The sequence below is a fragment of the Dioscorea cayenensis genome, chromosome 3, assembly GCF_009730915.1.
Source record: "Dioscorea cayenensis subsp. rotundata cultivar TDr96_F1 chromosome 3, TDr96_F1_v2_PseudoChromosome.rev07_lg8_w22 25.fasta, whole genome shotgun sequence".
Taxonomy (NCBI): domain Eukaryota; kingdom Viridiplantae; phylum Streptophyta; class Magnoliopsida; order Dioscoreales; family Dioscoreaceae; genus Dioscorea; species Dioscorea cayenensis.
In genome coordinates this window covers 5,334,926-5,355,144 of record NC_052473.1, presented here as the reverse complement: position 1 = coordinate 5,355,144, position 20,219 = coordinate 5,334,926, and the positions used below count along the sequence as shown (strand labels likewise).

The 20,219-nt window shown below is 30.3% G+C and overlaps 2 protein-coding genes across 2 annotated transcripts; one reads left to right on the top strand and one right to left on the bottom strand.

Annotated features, from left to right (window-relative positions):
- Nucleotides 1-210: 210 nt before the first annotated feature.
- Nucleotides 211-2,530, bottom strand: LOC120253077 (probable xyloglucan endotransglucosylase/hydrolase protein 23). Its single transcript, XM_039261352.1, has 3 exons — nt 2,198-2,530; nt 1,407-1,600; nt 211-759 (listed from the first exon to the last, which is right to left on the bottom strand). The coding sequence occupies exons 1-3, from the start codon at nt 2,456-2,458 to the stop codon at nt 372-374; spliced, it is 843 nt and encodes a 280-aa protein (XP_039117286.1). The 5' UTR covers nt 2,459-2,530; the 3' UTR covers nt 211-371.
- Nucleotides 2,531-9,788: 7,258 nt separating this feature from the next.
- Nucleotides 9,789-19,824, top strand: LOC120257669 (tRNA-dihydrouridine(20/20a) synthase-like). Its single transcript, XM_039265107.1, has 13 exons — nt 9,789-9,867; nt 10,936-11,179; nt 11,267-11,393; nt 15,909-16,036; nt 16,123-16,192; nt 16,309-16,411; nt 17,170-17,287; nt 17,837-17,918; nt 18,178-18,239; nt 18,324-18,396; nt 18,472-18,555; nt 18,875-18,955; nt 19,474-19,824. Exons 2-13 carry the CDS (start codon nt 10,977-10,979, stop codon nt 19,669-19,671), a joined length of 1,329 nt encoding a protein of 442 aa, XP_039121041.1. The 5' UTR covers nt 9,789-9,867; nt 10,936-10,976; the 3' UTR covers nt 19,672-19,824.
- The last annotated feature ends 395 nt before the right edge of the window (nt 19,825-20,219 follow it).

Genomic DNA, 20,219 nt, shown 5'->3' with positions numbered 1-20,219 from the left:
AACCATTAAGTTTGTATAATTTTCAAGAATTCAGTTGATTGATCATATTAATATGTTTGTATTATATAACATGCTTAAATCTCACAGTGATTTACTGATTTTATGAGCTTTTACATACAAACCCTTATAAATTTCCACCCTGTATTATTTATCCTTGTAAATTTTAAGGATCATATTTGATCTGTCATCAAACCAAAGGCAACAAAAGACTAAAAACACCAAAACATTTTTTTACACTATTGATAAACCAAATAAACAGACAACATTATGACATAAATCTCCACCACAAACCTTACATACAAACTTATACTTAATTCACTCAACCAAACTCCAAATATCAAAATTATAAAAACAAAACCAATGATCAAGATTCAATAAGAGCACTCTGGAGGAAAACCTTGTGGAAACCTTTTGCTATCTTGACAGTAATCATAGATCATATAGTTATCCTTAACCCATTTGAGCTTCTTCATACCAATTGAGTCCAAAGATTGATCCCACCACCTTCCACTTGGTCTATTGTCATCGGTGCATGATGATTTTCCATTAGAGAATAAGCATGCATCTGCGGCGAAGGCACGGTAAGAGGCCGTGAACGGAGCTTGAGACCAGTCAGTCTTGACAAGGCCGCCGCGTGTAGCCCAATCTTCGGCATCCCAAAGACTAGAGTAGAGCCGCATTGGTTGGTTTTTAGGGTATGGTACACCTTTATCTTCTTGGTTCTTGAATTCCCTGATGGGAGTTCCATCTACGTAGAAACTGCATGAAAAGTTTCAATGCATGCATGCATGCATGCATGTAAAAGTTTAGGTTTGTTGCTATCTAGGATTTACATGGTATTTGGAATATTTGTGATCGTTTTGTAAAAATTTTTAATGAAGAGATGATTTGAGAGTTAAGTAGTTTTTTTCAAATAAAACTTAATGGGTTTAACTTGTTTGTTAGAATTTATTAAGCTTGAGTAAAAAAATTTTATGTATTATCAATAAAAACAGTACTAGAAAAATACGATAGAGGGGACTTTATATATATATATATAAAATATAAACATGCATGCAGAGAAAACAATAAATTAAACAATTTTTAAAATAAATAATATTATTTATATTAAAATTTAAGATTTTTACCAACTCTAGAATAAAAGAGTTGTAGTTTATTTTTCTCTCAAATAGAAGATCGAATATTATACGCTCTCTTCCACTTAATGATTAAGGATTCCGGATTAATCCACTTTTAATAATAATAATAATAATAATAATAAATTAACATTTAGTTTTTTTTAGAAAAGTAAAACATCTCTTAGTTTTTTTTTAAAAAAAAAATAATAATAAAATTTTAACTTTTCATACCATAAATAAATATTTATATATATAAAAAAACAAGATAGAAGGATATAAGAAACATACATTATGGCTTGAGGATTCCAAATAACAGAGTAAGTGTGGAAATCCAATCTAGGATCAAACCAGAGACAAAACTGTTGTTCTCTGTTGCCCTGCCCTTGAGAAAACACATTTGTATGAAGTGTGTATGGTTCTCCACTCACATTCCCCAAAAACTCAAAATCAATCTCATCATGTGTTGATCCTTGTGAAGATAACTACATTAACATAATACAATTAATTATTACCATTTAATACAAATTATAACTTTAATAAGAAACCAAAGTAAATATTATGCCCAAAGTATAAATATTATAATGAATATTTTTAAAATATAAATACTAAAGAATAATACCTTAGAGTAGGTTGATCATATAAATATATAGAGGGTCAATCATCTATGAATGTCTTTAGATAAAAATTTTAAAAACGTCTAAAGATAAAAATTTTAAAAATGTCCATAAATTGACTGTTAAATTCAAATTCAATAACTGCTTATCTGCTCTGTATAAATGTTGATAGCCACTTGAGTCACTTAAAAAATATTACAAATTTAAATTTTTGTGTATACAAAAAAATATTTATTGGGAGAAGATTATCTTTTTATAGGCTCCCAACAAGCGACTCAAAATACCAATATATATATATATATATATATGTAAAAGTTTGTGGTGAATGAAAAAGACATTAAAAAAATAAATAAACTGCTTATATGACAAATTAAATAAAACCCTTCATATAAATATTCATTTTCGCCAAAAAATAACTATTTGGAAATAGATATAACATATGTAAAAGCAAATAAAAGCACTTACATAGTAAGCAGTGACAGTGCCAGCAGAGTTACCAGGAACAACCTTGATCTTAATATCAATCCTGCCAAACAAATACTCAGCCTTAGATTGAAAACCAGAACCAGAACCCTTATCAAGAATTAGAACAAGAAGGCTTCCATTCTCCATTATCTTTGCCTTGTCTCCTCCCCATGTCAGATCAACATCATTGTAAAAATTCATTGCTGAAACACCCACTCCAACTAATAAGTATGACACTAGAACTATTAACATTCTTGACATCTTTTGAACTACTAGTATGACTACAATAAGAGTGTGTGTGTGCTTTGTTATGGAGAAGGGAGAGATATCTATATGGTTTATATATAGAGATGAATTTGAGATGATGATGACGATGATGGTTTGAAGCTAGCTAGCTGGCCTCTATGAATCAAGGTTGTCTTCTTTGGAGAGAATTTTCTAACTTGGTTGGCCTTTTGTGGGCCTTGATTTTCATGAGGATGAGACCAATGATTTACATGCGTTGCTCGTTTGACTACTTCTGTTCCTTCTTATCTTTTGTCGGTATTTTTAATTTAATTTTTTTATACACAAGTTAGCGATACATAATTAAATACAAAGGTGCACTAATTATGGTGACTTAATAACCCCTAGAGATTTACTATATAGGGACAGGCTAGCATGAGGCATAGTAAAGATCTGTCATATTAGCTTAAAATAATATATCAGGAATAATAAACCCATTATAATAAATCTTCTTACTATATAATTTTGAAGAGGTTGAAAAATATAGCTAATTTTTTAAGGGACCTATAATGAGACCCATTGTATTTTTTTGTCTTTCTTTCCCTCTTTCTTTTCAATTTTTTTAGTTAAATGGGCAGTGTTTTATGTCTCATTAATACACATACTTTGCTTTTATTAAGCTTTGCATTTACCTAAGTCCAAAGTCCACGTTTATATTGATATTTTGTATGTATATGATGTTTTTACTTGTATAATACTATGACAATAATTAATTACTTATATATCTTTACAAATCATTCTTATTTATTTATAAAATTTTTCCATTTCATATAAGAGTCAGTTAAAAGATTTTATTTTACATTATGTAGTATAACTCCAAAAAATACTTTTATATTAAATTATATATATAATTTTTTTAAAAAACTACAGCTGGAAAAATAGAAAATTATTTGTATACTTTTATAAATCATTCTTAGTTGCTTATATACTCTTACCTCTTGAAGTCAATTAAAAAATTTTTATTTTACTTTATGTATAACAAAGTCACTGTTTATATTGAGCTTATATATAGGTTTTTTTTTTTTCACACTGCTGTGAAATTATAAAATTGTTTATATACGTTTATGACTAAAATTTAACTAAAAAACTTAAAAAAATAAAAGCATTATGTGAAAGTATATACATAAACAAATAGGTTTATATAAGGATATACACACTTTAACAAAGTGTATGTATTAGAACATTAACAGGAATTTTGAATATGCGTCTTTAAAATATATAGAACAAATTACATGAACATTTAAAAACAAAATAATTACTTCCATCAGAGTATCTGTTAAGTTCAATTTAATATATGAGTTCAACTTATTGAGTGACTGGATTGAATGATGAATTACATAGATCCAAATTTTCAAATCTAAACTATTTCTAAATGTTCATAATAATTATTGTGAACGTGAGTTTCCTATTTTATAAAGCAAGAAGCTTTTGCTTTTCAACATCAGTTGTGATGATGTTTCCATGCCACTGTTTTAGACCAACCCACAGCAACTTGAGTACAAAGTTCAAAAATGAGTGCCTTATTTTGAGCAACAAAATAAATAAATAAACAAAAACTTCACAAATACAAGAAGAATGTGATGAATAACTACTCTTTATTAAATGTTTAATAAATTACAAAAGTTTGGTCTCAGGTCCACTCGCTTAGGAGATCTAAATTCAATTCTCTTAATCGTGCTCCCTAATATTATAAAGGTGAGGACCCAAAAAAAAAAAAAAAAAAAAAAAAAAAAATTTCACCTACATACACTCTAATTATAGGCCTAATTTTTTTTTGTGAATATTAAAGTCCAATGTTCAATGTAAAAAAAAAAAAATGCAATAATTCGATTAAACATATATACCTTCAGCTAAAAATTGACCAATTTTTTATTCTGCTTCATCTAAATCGTTAGAATAATTCATATTTCTTCAATTGAATTCATTTAGTTTGAACTTAACAATTTAACCAAATTTTAATAAGGTTATATATACATATATTCTTTTTACAGGAAATGATCATTCCATAGTATTGAAAAAATATATTATTTAGATATAGATCTTTATAAATTAACTAATTTTTAAATTTTCCCTAAATTGTAACTCAGCCAAGTAGATGATGACTTGTCAGCGTGGATAGTGTGGAGTGCGATGAGTTGGATCAATTATTTATGGGGGTGGATTTTTACAAAGTTAGGGTTAGGGTTAGGGTTGTGATGTTGATGATACTTTGGTAGCTGTCCATTGCTTGGCCCTTCTCATTCATGTTTCAAGTCAACAGAATCCTAAAAATCATCAATTTTTTTTTTAATTTCTTGTTTTTGTTTTTTAGCTTGGGATGACCCACTTGTTTTTGTTTTTTTATATATAATGTTTTCCTTTAATTGTTTTGCGGAGGCAACAATATTTTATTAATTAGTTCTTTATAAAATGTTTTTCATTTTTTTTTTTTGAGATTATTTATGATTTTATAACCACTAAATAGGCTTAATTTAAATCTCTATTTGTAAGAGTTAACAAAATTATTTTAAAAAATAATTATTTCTTCAAACTTAAATCTAAGCAGGAATTAACTTAATTTTATTAATATCTAAAATACCAAATAATTACCTATTATTTTGCGCAAGTTTATATAATTAATATATACATATACATACAACAAAGAGTCAGTGATTCATTTCCTTCCTTTAGAAATTTAAAAATCAACCCATTTACATATGATGCAATTTTTTTTCTAAGCAGAAATTAACTTAATTTAATTAATGTCTAAAATACCCATTTATTACTTATTATTTTGCACAAGTTTATATAATTAATATTAATATATATATATATCTATAACAAAGTATCAGTGATTCATTTCCTTCCCTTTAGAAATTTAGAAATTAACCCACTTACATATGACTCAATTTTTTTTTCTTGGTTCTCTAAGATAAATAGATAACTTGGCATATTGGAAAAGGTCAATAAATAATAAGTGATAATAATGCTAATGTTGAATCAATAATAATAACAACAAGGATAAAAAAAATATGTATATTACATTATAAATTACATTATAAATTACATTAATAGTATTTTTTAAGATAACTATGATATCACATCTATGGATTCAATTCATGTCTCCTATATTTTTCCTACACATTTCAATTCATAGACAAGCACCGACACAATTTATATAGTTGTTAATATCAAATCTATCTTTCTTTAGGTGTTTAAAGTGTTAAAAAATTTAATTAAGTGTGACATTTTCTAGGGATGCATATATATTTAAATAGCATCAGTCTATATCATTTTTCCTTTTATGGTAAAGTCTTCATATTGACATGGATAGGAAACTTCTATTATTAGTTAATACTCTATATAATGTTAATGTTATAGACTACTATATTTATTTACATCTACTTAAGTTTATATTATTATAAAATTAATTTAAATTTGTAATACATTTAGACTAAAAGAAAATAAATTAAAAAAAATAGAATATATGTTTATATTATTTTAATATATTTGTAAATTATTATGATTGATTCACTTCTATATTTATCAATCTTGTGATTAGCAACATTTTTCACTCTCGTTAAAAATAAATAGATAAATAAATAGATAATATAAAACACTTATTGCTTGCCAACCACAAGACAGCTTGTATGCAACACAATTTTTTTTTGCCATATAATAATAATCAGAGATAAAGATTGCATGAGTTCCATTTAGAGACTCTATCATTGGTTAGACAAACTCATATCATCACGCAAGTTTCTTTCTTTTTCAATCTCTCTCTCTCTCTCTCTCTCTCTGGATAAGTTGAAATTGAAAGTTTTTTTTTTTGTTTTTATAATTGCGATTCTATGCCGAATTGATTTTTTCTTGCTTGTTCACTCGTCTCACCTTTCAAATTATGTGTTTGATTGGAGATGCTATAATAAATTGGGGTTGGGCAGAGAATTTTATGCCAAATGTGATCTTATTATTATGAATTATAAATAAATGGTAATTATGATATATAATTGGTTTTGGGGAAAGCAAATATGCCACCATTAATTTAATTAAGTTATGTTTGATTGTTTTTTTTCAATGAAAAAATTTTCTATGGGTCATTTTTCAGCTAAATAGGTTGTTTATTTGCTAAAATTTTTTTACAAACTCTATCACCTGACCTTTTCCCCTCAAATCAATAGAAAATTTTTTCTACCTCCACCATAGGAAAAGTTTTCCAAGAAAAATGTAAGAGGCTATGTAAAAAATAACGTGCGATTAAAATATTTAAAATAATCTTTTCTTTTAAAAATTTAAAAGAAAAGTTTTTTCTTTTCTTTTATTTTTTTTTAAAAAAGATAAATTATATAACTTGATAATATTTTAAATAAATTTATCCAGATCAGTGAACAGATCCGCGGCTTTTTTGACGGTATGATTCAATTCCACGTATCGTTATTTATAATTTTAAAATATCTTTTCTTTTAAAAATTTAAAAGAAAAGTTTTTCTTTTTTTTTAAATATTTTTTTAAAAAAGATAAATTATATAACTTGATAATACTTTAAATAAATTTATCCAGATCAGTGAACAAATCCCGCTGCGTTTTGATAATAAGATTCAATTCCACGTAGCGTTGTTTATAATTTTAATAATTTTTAAAAAAAATTTCATGGAAAATGTGACTTTTTCCAAAGAAAATTGATGCAATCAAACCAAGGTAGTCAGACCCTGCCCGGGCATCGACTCGGTCAAGCCCAGGGGTCAGGGGTCGATGGGTTCGACTGGGTCAAACCGGGGTTGAACCGGGGTCAATAATAAATATTAAAAAATATATTATAATAAATTAATAATAATAAAAAATAATATAACATATATTTTTAAAAATTAAAAACACAATTAGTTAAATATCATTTTTAAAATTTTAATTTTATATATTTTTCTTATTTTTTTAAAATATCTAAATACAATTAATTTAATATTTAAACTTTTAGTTTTATATACTATTATTAAATTTTAAAAATATAAAACATTTTAAAAATAAAAAATAAAAAGAAACAAAACAAAGTTACAAAGCACGTGAACCGTCCACTACTCTCACCCCCTCTCGGACTCACAGAAGAAATGAAAACACACTCTCTCTCTTTTCCCGTTCTCTCCTTGCTTCCTCACTCTTCTTACAGCCCGCCGGTCACTTTCCTCTCGTTCTTTACCTTCAATCTTCTCTTTTTTTTTATAATTTTTTTTTTGACCGGTTAGATCCGGCCGGGTCACCCGGCTTCCTAGTAAACCGGCCGGGTCATTCAATTTTTGACCGGTTTATTTCAAGGGCGGTTCATAGGGTGCAACTGGACCGGTCTCAAGACCGGTTCCCGGTTTTTCCGGTCGAACCGGCCGGGGCGGTCCGGGTTTGACAACATTGAATCAAACAACAAATGAGATTTTTTTCCATGGAAAATATTTCATTTTCCGTAGAAAAGAAGAGCAATCAAACAACAAAATCTGAATTTTCTATAGGAAATTTTTGATTTTTTAACTAGAAAATAATGCCAATCAAACGATGATTTTTTCATTTTTCATATAAAATTTTTCCATGAAAAAATTTTCTTTTCCAGCAATTTTCCATGTTGCCAATCAAACACAGCCTAATTCAATAGTTTTTTCTAACTTTAATAATAGTTATATTTAATTAATAAAATAAACTTTATTTGTAATCCTTTTTATCTTAAAATATCTAGCATTGAAATAAGTTGAGATAACCACTGTATAGCCAAGTAGATTGTCACATGATAGTGGGTGAATAGGCCTAAGGTTAAAGCTCTGCACATGGTAATGGTGTATTATTGTTCACCCATTATTCTTTGTCATCATATACTGTTTATGATACTATTTAAATGAGTTCTAAATGGGTCTCTATGGAAAAAAGTCATATCTCTCTTTTCTATGGTTGCATAACAAGGAAGACTTATTAGCTTGATATGATTCTTACAAATTTTCTAGGTTTACATATGGCTGACTTTCATTGCCTTATGTGGCGTCTAACTAATTTAACAAGTCTTTAGGAGGTTAATAAGTTATCATAACTGGTGTATATTCATATTTGTCTATTTATTGATAAACCTTTAAATGAGGTGGTGATTATCATCTATTGTCAAATAAATAAATAAATTAATTAAAATTAAAACATACGTAATGGTAGAATTACTTTAATGTATTCCTTCCAAATGCTTGATTGGTCTCCGAACATAGTGGGCTCAATATTTATAAACTTTACGCTCTATAAATAAAATCTTCACAACTAAAGTAGAATTTTTCAATAATAATAAAATATATATACATACAAATGTACTCGAATTGTTAGAATCACATAATCATACCGGTCGGGTTATTAAAGTATTAAGCTAAGTGGTAGGTTCATTAGAGCATTTGAACATGTAAGGGTTTTTTAGTTCAATAATTTTTACTACAAAATTCACATATTAAAAAATATATAATAATAAAATAACATAATTAAATTCTTTACATATATTTTTACTTTCAAAAATTTAAAGTGTTTCTTGAAAAAATATATTTGAATAAATAATCAAACCAATTCACTTTAAGATTGAAAACCCACATTAAATTTTAAAATTATTAATTTTAATTTAAATTATATATTTTAACATATATTATCTATTAATATACTAATTTACCTACAACTTCTTGACCTATTGACACTAGATATTTTGAGTAAATTGTTTATAAAAAAACTCAAAAATTAACTAGAAAACTCATGCTAGATGATGGTATTTATTGAGTTTGCAGTTATACTTTATATCTGTGCTAGTCCTGACTTCATTCCAAACTTCCCTCAAATGGAGGTGGTTGTCTCTTATTTGCCCACACTAATAATAATAATATATTACTTTCAAAAACTATGGTAAGAACAACTATTTTTAGAAAAAATTTTCCCATGTTAAACACATAATTGATATTAAATAAAAGGTTTAATTGTCGTACAAGTCCCTATAATTATGTATTTTTACTTTTTTAGTCCTTCTAATATTTTTAGGTACAATTATGTCCTCATATTTGATCGAGTTGGGTCGTTATAGTCCACGACAATATTTTTAGGTATAATTAAGTCCTTACAATTTACACTTGTCCATCTATACCGCGGACTAGAATGACCCAACTTGACTAAGTATGAGGACTTAATTGTGCTTAAAAATATTACAAGGATTAAAAGGGCAGAAAGTACACAATTATAGGGACTTGTACATCAATTAAAGCTAAATAAAATTATTAATTAATTAGATGCTGAATAAATAAAATAAATAAATAAATCAAAGTTTATCTGTGTTCTTTGGTTTAGCTTCATTCCCTCCGTCTCTGTTTCTGAAGCCGCCGCCGACCGGTTTGACGGCGGGACGGCACCATCCAATCTCGGTGATTTCTAATCTCCTCCTTATCTTCTTTTCTCTTTCCTTGCCTTTTGATTTCCATCCTTGAAATCATACATGTTCGTTCATTGCTTGTTTGATTATTGCGTCCATTTCCTTGAAGCAAGTTCCTGTGAACTTTTTTGACAATATATGGAAGTAATTGACATGCAGTAAAATGTGTTTTTTTTTTCTTTTTGTTTCTTTATTTATTTTAGTTTGTGTTGATGTACTGATTTTTTTATAAAAAAACATAATTTTGAACACAAAATTTTGCTATTGTTCATCTGTGCAAAAGAATGTTAATTTGATTTTTCATACATTCCTAGCTTAGTTTTGAAAGACATAGTGCTTGTTGGGGAGAAGTCTGGATTTTGATTTTTACTGGTTGAAAAGCTTGGCAATGTGACAGCAGATGATAGAGTCTTATGAAGATATGCATTGGAGTTTAAAGCTTGTATTTGTTTTTTTTGTGTATTTTGATGTCTTTATAGATTCATGTATTAGATTGTCTTTCTTCTCATTTAGTGCAAAGTGCATGTTGGTTTTGGGTTGAGTCTGGATCTTTAAATCTCTGTGTTCTTTCTGTGGAAGTCTTTTACTTTTTGGTAATTTGTATTCTTTAGAAGATAATTTATTGTGAAGACATGCAACAATGTTTGAAGCTTGCTTTTTTCTTGTATATTTATGGATTTCTATATCAAGATTTCCATCTTTCTTCTAATTTGGTTCTTTTCTAATTCCAGGACCTAATTGTGCATTCTGTTGGTGATTCACTGTTTAGATTTAAGTATTGATTTTGGTTTAGTCTTAATCTTAAAATTCGTGTTCTTCTCTGTAAACATTTTTCTTTTTCTCTTCCTCGGTTTTCTTTCAATATTATCTGTCATTCACATAAGATTTTTTATGGCTTGTGGTTTGCATAGTTATATAGCTGAACTAATCTGGACAAGTGGGTCTGTACTAAAGAGCTTTATGAAACAATTTTAGCTGCTGGCTTTAGATTCATATATATAATAATCACTTCCCTTACATTTTTCTATTTGGGTAATTGTTATTGGTTTCGTTGCTGCAGGTTCTGCTGAAAAAATGTCATTATCTTAGCTTAGCTTTATCATGATGAAGTATGCAAGACATAACCTGCTTAGTAGTTTGGTTCCTCTTCAACAAGGGAGCTTGAACCACCATCATAGTCAATCCATTGGTAGATTACGTACCTTTTCTAGTCAATTTAGAAGATTTAATTCTTCTAATGGGAAAGGCCCAATTTTCTCCGAAAAGGATAAGGTTAATGGACAGTATCCTCCTCCTTGGTTCAGGTAGCTGTACAAAGAATAGGTCAATAATAAGCAAGTGGCATGCAATTTTTTTCAGTTTAACAAAATCATGGTGACTTTGTTTTGCAGTGTTGCTCCAATGATGGATTGGACAGATAATCATTATAGATTTCTTGCCCGATTAATATCAAAGCGTGCATGGCTTTTCACAGAGATGGTTGTAGCAGAAACCATTGTTCACCAAAAGGACAACTTGGTAAGAAATTTAAAGTGCCTTATAATGAGCCAGTGTATAGGAAAAATACTGTCGATACATACTATAATTTTGTATATACTGGGCAATTCTTATCTCTATTTTGTTCTCTCTTTGGTTTGATATTCAAGTAATTAGAAACCCTCACACCACTACTCAAAACCTCAAAACCTCAAAACCTTAAAGTTCCCCTCACATAATTTGTTGCTTTTGTTAATTAGATCACTATACTATCTAATGAATTGATAATCTTTGAGCATGTTTTGCCATTGTTTCAACATTGAACTATCTATGTACCTCCAATTACTATTATGGGTTTTATTAAACAACACACTATCATGACTAAGAATGGGCATGGAAAGATACATCATGTCATAGTCTATCTTTCCCTATATTTTTCTTTGGTTCTAAAGGATGATTCACTGCTTAACCTCATTTTTAATGTGGCGCCTCTAATGTGCGTTACTAACAAGCTCTAAATATCCTTTAGGATCATATGGACCTTTCTCCTTGACTGATTTGCTCATATTTTTCACAATATTAACACTATACAATTTGAGTGATTTTGGGGTTGCTTGGTATTAGAGTAATTGAGTGCTTCACCTTGATTAATTTGGCAAATATGGATATGAAAATGTAAGTTTAGGTCTTCCATCTTTTGATCTTTAGTTTGCGGGTTGAATCAAGCCCAAATAGTATGTTTGGTTTGCATCTAACATGGTATCAGAGCTTGGTAATTTGTTTTTTAGGTTTGTTTATAATGTAGATAGTTTGACCAAGCTCTTCAACAACTTATGACAAGCCAATGAGCAAAATATGGCCCCATGATTGAAAACTAAAATTTAAAATAGTTTGGATGAGACTTTTAGAACTAAGAGTGAGGAATTAAGGCAAGATTTATCTAGGACTTGAATATAATGGAAAAATAATCTTCATTAAGAGTAGGCCTAAGCTGAGATTATCTCTAAAGCTGCTTGTTGATACCGATCTAGAATCTTATCCTCAAAGTACTTGACCTTATATTTCTTTCCAATTTTTTTATAAATCTGAGTCATTGGCCAGGTGCTAACAACATTGATGAACACTACCCTATGAGTGATCTCCTCATAAAGAGACTTCCGATATTCATAGGCCTTCACTGCAACTACCTTAGGTTTTGCTTGGGAAGAAAGGTTGAGGGGGTGTTTTGAAGGGTTTAGGAGGTAAAGGTTTCCTCAACCTTTGCTTGGGGAGAAATGTTAAGGGAGAGGTAAGAGTTTGGGAGGTAAAAGAGGAGGGTTGATAGTTTTATTGGACAACGTTACCCTTGTTTTAATTGTCTAATGACCAATGATATCCTTTACCCATTTTACTATGTGTTCAGGGTGAAATGAAAATAAAACCTAGCCTAAGCTTCCTCTCCTCTCAGGATCCCAAATTCCCATTTTCTTTCACACTCACTACTCTCGATCTGTGCGTTGGTTTTTCATTGGGGATTGTTGCTCAACACTTGCGGATATGAATTAATGATCATCATTGTTGTTTGAGTGTGTGGGATTTCTTTTGCTTGATTCTTTGATTTGCTCTCTATTTGATATTTTTTTTGTGAAACTTGTGTAATAGAAGGACTTTGCTGGTTGGATTTGTTGGAATTTAGTTTCTTAAATCTTGGAATTTTGTTTGGTTTAGGTCTCTGTTGGTTAAAGTGGATAAAGCTTAGGCTAGATGGAGAGAGATGCTGAAATATGTTGAGATTCTAGTGCTAAAATCATAGGTTTTTGTTATTTTTCATTTGGTTGCTTATCTTCTCAAAGTGTCATTATACTGCAGTTATTTTTCATTTGGTTGTTCATGGCTAGATGAATTTATATTGTAGTTGAAAAAAATATTGTATGAGAATGTTTTGAAGAAATATGAATTATTAAGAAATAATTTGGTTAGGGACAAAGCTAATTGTTTATGGTTATATATTCTTTTATTTTGAATTAGGTGCATTTTGTGGCGTGCTGAATGGTATTTAGTACTTTTCAATAGCTTCTCTCATATCTTGTTTTGTGTTTTATGTTCTTGTTGGTAGCTGGATTTGTGTTTTAACACCGCAATATGTTGTTCTTGGATACATGCTTTATCATGTGATGATCTAACTTGGGAAGTCAAAATGCTGACATACATTTCCTCACATATAATGTTGATTTCTATGCTTTTTCTCTGTCTGTGAGTATACAACAACACACTATACTTTGTGAGCCTTGCAATTTTACTTTGTATGACAATGATTACTAGGTGCTTATGGTTGTAAATTTCTAGATAAAAATTCTCAAGGGAGCGGCTTTTGTTAAGTATAATGACAAGGTCCATTCCGTTTGTGGTTCCTAAACTACATGATAAGAACACTTGCAATTTGGGTAGTATTAGTAAGCTAAAACAAATATCCTTGTTTTAACATTAATTGGGAGTTCAATTGTGTGGTATCAATAAAGAGCCTTGCAATATTTCTTTTTACTATATGAATTTGAACATTTGACTATATGAATGCTTTTGCAATATTAATTAGTTTATAAAACAAAATTGTATTAGATCACATGATACTTATATGTCAAACTAGTTTAAACAATTCAAGATAAATATATTTTATTTTAAAAATCAAAATTTATCAAGGGCACTGTTGTTAAACCTTTCTCAGAAGATCATATTTTGTTTATTGATATATTGTTTATCATTATATAACATTTGAGACTATTTTGGTAATGTTAGTATATAACCTTACCTTCCATTTTCTTCAAACCAAACACAAAAGGGTTAATAACCTTCCTTTACCTTACCTCTGCCCCAAGTAAGGTATGAGTTGAACACACCATTTCCCTTCCTTTCCCTTACTCTATGAACCCTCATTACACCCCATTCAAGCAAGGTGTTAGTGAAGTAAAGGTGGTGTTAATGGGGCTAAGAGAAGGGACCGTTCTTACGGCTAGCAAGAAAAGAGTTCTTGAGAAGCTTTGTCATGGTAATTGCCATTAAAGAAGGGTTTGGAGCTCCCGGTAGCGAAGAAAGACAACGTAGTGTTTCTTGTAAAAAGATGAGAATGTCAATGAAAAGAAGAAAAGCAAATGTTTTGGTTTGTTTAGTTTGTTTGCAATGTGGCTAGTTAAAATAAGTTAGCACTTATCAAGATGGCATATTAAGGTAATTAATAGATTTGAATATATAAATTGCAATTTTCCATCTTGTTAGCTTTTAAGTCTTTGGGTTGAATCGAGCTCAAATAATATATGCATCTAATATGGTATCAGAGCTTGATTTGTTTGCAATGTGACTTGTTAAATAGACTAATACATATTAAGAGGGCGTATTAGGGTAATTAATAGTTCCACATTGATTAATTTGGTAAATATAGACCCGAGTATATTTTTGGATCTCCTATCCAATTACCTTAAACTTTTGGTTAAGTTGGGCCCAATTAATATGTTTAGTTTACATCAAACACTTGGAAGGTCTATCTTAGAACTTAGAGAGTTCTTTTGAGTATTATCATTTATCAAGCACATTCTACCTTTCTGACTATTCAACAAATAATGTTTGAGAGCTCTGCTATAACTTTTAGGACTCATGATAGGTAGTCCCTTCACTATTTTGTTTTGATTGCTTAGCATTCATGTTGTGGTTGAGGGTAAAGAAACATAAGAAGAGGTAAGAAAATAAAAGAATATAATTGATGACAAAGGAATGTAAATGTGCGTAGTTGTGTAGATATATATATATATATATATATAAACGTTTACATTATTGGTTCATGATTGTTTCCTATACCAATTACAAATTTTGATTAATAGGTTTAAATAAGGCCATAATCATACTTGGTAATCCAGTGATATCTTGTCTTGGATCTTTTGCCTTATGTATGTTGAACTATGTATGATAATTGGTGGATGCAGTGAACATGTCTTCTTAATTAGTAAAAGTCACCATATGCTTGATACTTGTGTCAAATTTGATAAGTTTAGCCAAATTTGAAAAATTGTGAAGATATAAAAGTTTGTGTTTAAAGTATATATAACACCCCATATAACTAGATGCCAAATCAAGATGGAAAGGTCAGGCACAATTTGTTTAGGTCTTGATATTTACAAATTCCATCATAGATATTATAAGCATGAGTGACTTGTGTCACACATGTGTGGAATATTATTTTCCTTTTTTCACTTCACCATGTCTGTTTATTTTATCTGCTCCTCCCATGGTTTTATCATGATCTTGAATAAACTCATTTTCTTCAATTGATTGAAAAGACCATATAGGTTATTATTTTTTTTATAAACTTGCTCTTATCTTGAGTTTTCAGATTTGATTTCTTGATTATGGGTTTGAGCATGGGAATAAGAAGCTAAGCACAAACCTTTAAAAGGTGATGACATTATTTTGGTAAAATTGTGAGGATTAGATAACATATAAATGTGCTTTGGACCAAATCAAACCCCTTTTATTCTTACAATATGCACTTAAAAAACATTGGGCACTGATAATTTTGAAAATTCTTTGCAGGACAGGTTCTTGGCATTTCCTCCAGAACAACACCCTATTGTTCTTCAAATTGGTGGGAGCAATCTGGATAACCTAGCAAAAGCTGCTGAACTTGCAAATGCTTATGATTATGATGAAATTAACCTCAAGTCAATATCATACCTTCCTTTGAAAATCTGTAGTTTATAGTACATTTATTATGATTGTCTGAGAATTCTTTGTTGATGTGTATTAGTTGCGGATGCCCTAGTGGAAAAGTTGCTGGTCATGGATGCTTTGGTGCACGCCTCATGTTTGATCCAAAGGTGATATTGATATTACAAAAATCAATTTCTGTTATCTGTTTACTTGCTTAGTTCTTGTTGTCAGTAGGAGCTTCTCTTTTCTACCATATGCTGAATTGACCTCTTACTTTCACAAGTTTGTTGGGGATGCCATGTCAACCATTGCCACCAATTGTGATGCTCCAGTCAGTGTAAAATGCCGAATAGGGGTTGATGATCGTGATTCATATAATGAACTTTGTGAGGTTCTACGCACTCCTTGTTTCTTTTATATAATTTTGAGGGCACTGATTTAGTTAAATGTAAACGAGTTCATCAGATGATGTTAATTTTTGAGTCCTTTAATAAAACTATCTGTGACAGGAAATATGATATCTGTTCATATTGAGGGAATCTATGTTAGGTTTCTTGTTTGAATAGCTTCTAATATTCTTCCTTAACACTCTTCTTTCTCGCATCTTATTATTGTCATGCGAAAGTCTGCTAATTGACTATATTATCTATGAACAACATAAAAATTAGTATTGCTTCGATCCCTTTGTAGAGTGACATCTTGGTCTTGTTAAAACTAATAAAAGTAAATCATTAATTTTGTAGATGAAACTTTCAATGTTGAAATAGTGTGTGGTGTGATGAAAATTCCAGGTATATAATCAACTTTGGTTGGTGCACTAAATGCCTAAACACATTGTGTATTTGTTCTCTTAATGCAGCATGTCACTTAGAAGATATCTTATGTATGGATAGTTCTATATTTTATATATCTGTTATTTTGTCCTAAGAAATGTTATGAGCTATCACGATTAGTCTTAGACCTGATAACATAAATATTGATGCTCATATTAGAGCTTAAATGTGCATCTGGCTTTTTCCTGTCCAAGAAAGTAGGGCACGTGTACCTCACTTTTGATGAAATTCTTACACTTTGATGTCTTCTCCAGCATATATATTAATCTTAGTGTTGAAATATTGTGGGCTAAGTCATTTTGTTTTTGCAGGTGAATTTGTTTATACTGTTTCTTCAAAATCACCGACCAAGCATTTCATTATTCATGCACGTAAGGCATTGCTTAATGGTCTTAGTCCTGCTGAGAATAGGACGATACCCCCTTTGAAGTAAGTCTCTTTTCATGGTTCTCATTTTCTTAATTCTTGGTTCTATGCAATTTGCCATACATGATTCAAAGGAAGTGCTTTCTTAGTGATTCACACTACTTTCTTCTTGGTTAAAATGAATATCTTCTCTCTTTAGGCTGGGATGGTAATTTTGTAACCCTTGCTGTAATTATCAACTTTTAAATGTTCCTTTTATGTACAATTTGTCTGGTTTTGTTTGTTGAAGTTTTTTATCACTTTCTATCAGCCTGTTATTGTAATTAATTCCTGTATAATTTTAGCATGATACAATATTGTTGCTGATATTATCTGTGTGCGGAGTTTTCATCGACAATGTAAGTAGATTTCTTTGTATAAAACAATACAACTAGGCTAACCATTTAAAGTTAAAAGTCACTTTGGTTCATGTATGGTGAGCATATGATGCCGATATATGTGGTAGAATATCCTGTTTTTAGGTTCCTTGGTCATCAAGTAGTTTTCTCTTCCTATTTCCACTTGTTTATTAAATATGATTTAGCATTGAGATCTAGTTTCTTTTTCCTACAGATATGAATATTACTTTGCATTATTACGCGACTTCCCAGATCTGCAATTCACTCTAAATGGGGGCATCACTTGCATTGATCAGGTAACCACGGGCACCATCACCAATATTTCATGCAGAAATGAAACATGATTTCAGAACTTCAATTTATATTTGAAGCCTGTGTTAAGAACCTAGAATCATCAAGATCTTTTGCTTAAGCAGTATATACTTTTCATTGATCAGTGCTCTTTGTTTACCCGATTTCCTCCTTTTCTGCATGTGATCATGTTATTAAGCTTGTCTGCCTCTATTTTTCAGACTGAAATTCTTCATCAAGACATGTTTCATTGTGTCTTAACAGGTTGCTGCTGCTAGAAGGCAAGGAGCTCACAATGTCATGGTTGGTCGTGCCGCTTATAATAAGTGAGAATTGTTATCCTCTATCATACATTCGAAACCCTTTAATATGTCTTGGTTTTAAATATTGTTAAGAAACACCTTTTTCAGCCCATGGCATATGCTTGGCCATGTCGATAGCGCAATATATGGATTGCCGCCTTCTGTTCTTTCACGCCGACAGGTCCTGTCACATGTTAAATAACTTAAATACATGAGTTTCACTTCTTTTCTTCTGACAAGTCTTTATTTGGTATAGGTCCTTGAACAGTTTCAGATTTATGGTGACTCAATTCTCAAGGAGGATGGACGCAAAAAGCCAAATGTCAGACAACTTGTTAAGGTTTGTTATTACATTAGCTAATTATTGTATAATTTCAATTGATTCAGTGACAAGTTAGATCAGTGGTTTATCAAAATTGAGTCAGTTCATGTCCGTTTTGTGTACTTCCAGTTCAGTGAAAAATCTGTTTGATGTCTACTATAGGATCAGCTTTGCAATTGTTTCTCATTTCTTGATTTTTCGTCTTTTAGCTAATACTATGAACTAGGTTACTGAAACTGACTGTCTGCCTGTATCCCTGAAAAATTAGCTTGAAAACAAAATGATTTGTTCATGTTTGATATGTTATTGTTTTGTTATTACCGACTTTCTGATGCAGCCACTGTTGAACTTGTTCCACGGGGAACGGGGAAATGGCCTTTGGAAGCGCAAAGCTGATACCGCATTACACCATTGCACGGTATGCTAAAGATCAATTATTAAGCACATATTTTATATTATTTTCTTAACATTCACTCGTGAACAAATTGTTCTTGATTGTCGCTTAAACATCAAAGCAAATGCTTTACACAACCTACTCGGTATTCCTTCATTCGCCTACCTTATTAGATCGATAAATGCTTAGTAAGACCGTAAGAGCCTGTTTTCATGATTGACTTCCGTAAAAGAAGCATTTATACGAAGTTTTCTGTGAATTCTTCCTGCGAAAAAAATTTAAGTTAATCGATGTTCCCTGTGAGCAAGTATTACGATTTTTTGTGTGACAAAAAACGATGTTACGTTTATAAATCTCTTTAACTGTTTGTCTCAGAAGCACCACTGTCATAGGTCCTGCGAAGAATATGTGCAAAATAAATAGTTTTTCACTTGCTTGCAAGTTAAACGCTTTTGATTAACTAATTAAAATCACATGGTATTATCTTTTATTGAACCGTAATGTTCTCGTTCTAAGTTGAGGGAAACTTGTATTCTATGCAGACGATGAAATCCTTCTTGGAGGAGACATTGTCGGAGATTCCCGACACTGTGTTGGATTCAGTCCCTGAAAGAAACACACCCGAATCTGACGGTGATTTTGTTGATCTTGATGGCTTGTTGCCACCTCCTTACAGATGTGAACAACAATTGCATAGTTTGAATGACCAGAAAGCTTCTCCATTACTATGTACTGCTTAAAGAAATATGAATTTTGTATTTTTTTTACCTGTATTAATTCATCTTTCTTCATTGATTAAGCAAATTATAAATATTTTAATTGCTAGAATACTTGTGTAAAATTTAAATTTCAAGCAATTTGCACTATGAGGCAGCACCAAAAATAACTTCGAAACCGAAGTATGCTGATGACATGATTTTTTTTTCTATTATTATTATTTTTTAGTCATAGTGGATAATGGCAAGGATCTGCTTAGAATGCTTTGATGACTTTTTTTTTGACCAATTCGTTTCCAAGGAGTACAAGCTAAAAACGAGTCTACACAAGATACTGAAAGGCCCGTAAGGGGTAAATTTCTCTCAGTAGATTTATTTATTTATTTATTTGCTTGCATGTATATAAAGATTTGAACTCAAACTTAGTTAAGTAATTAAGATTTATTTATTTACTTGGATCAACCTTTGTTAGTTGGTATGCCTTGATTATGAGTGTTTGGATGAAGGTAATTATTGCTAAGGACACATCATCCTGTTTGGAGGGGAGTAATGAGAATTGTTTGCTTGGCTAG

Coding starts and splice junctions, on each gene's coding strand:
- LOC120253077 (XM_039261352.1), bottom strand. CDS start 2,458: ATGTCAAGAATGTTAATAGTTCTAGTGTCATACTTATTAGTTGGAGTG. Junction 1,601..2,197: donor GCACTGTCACTGCTTACTAT/GTAAGTGCTTTT, acceptor ATGTTAATGTAG/TTATCTTCACAAGGATCAAC. Junction 760..1,406: donor TGGAATCCTCAAGCCATAAT/GTATGTTTCTTA, acceptor CTTTTCATGCAG/TTTCTACGTAGATGGAACTC.
- LOC120257669 (XM_039265107.1), top strand. CDS start 10,977: ATGATGAAGTATGCAAGACATAACCTGCTTAGTAGTTTGGTTCCTCTT. Junction 16,037..16,122: donor TATGATGAAATTAACCTCAA/GTCAATATCATA, acceptor GATGTGTATTAG/TTGCGGATGCCCTAGTGGAA. Junction 16,412..17,169: donor TGATTCATATAATGAACTTT/GTGAGGTTCTAC, acceptor TTGTTTTTGCAG/GTGAATTTGTTTATACTGTT.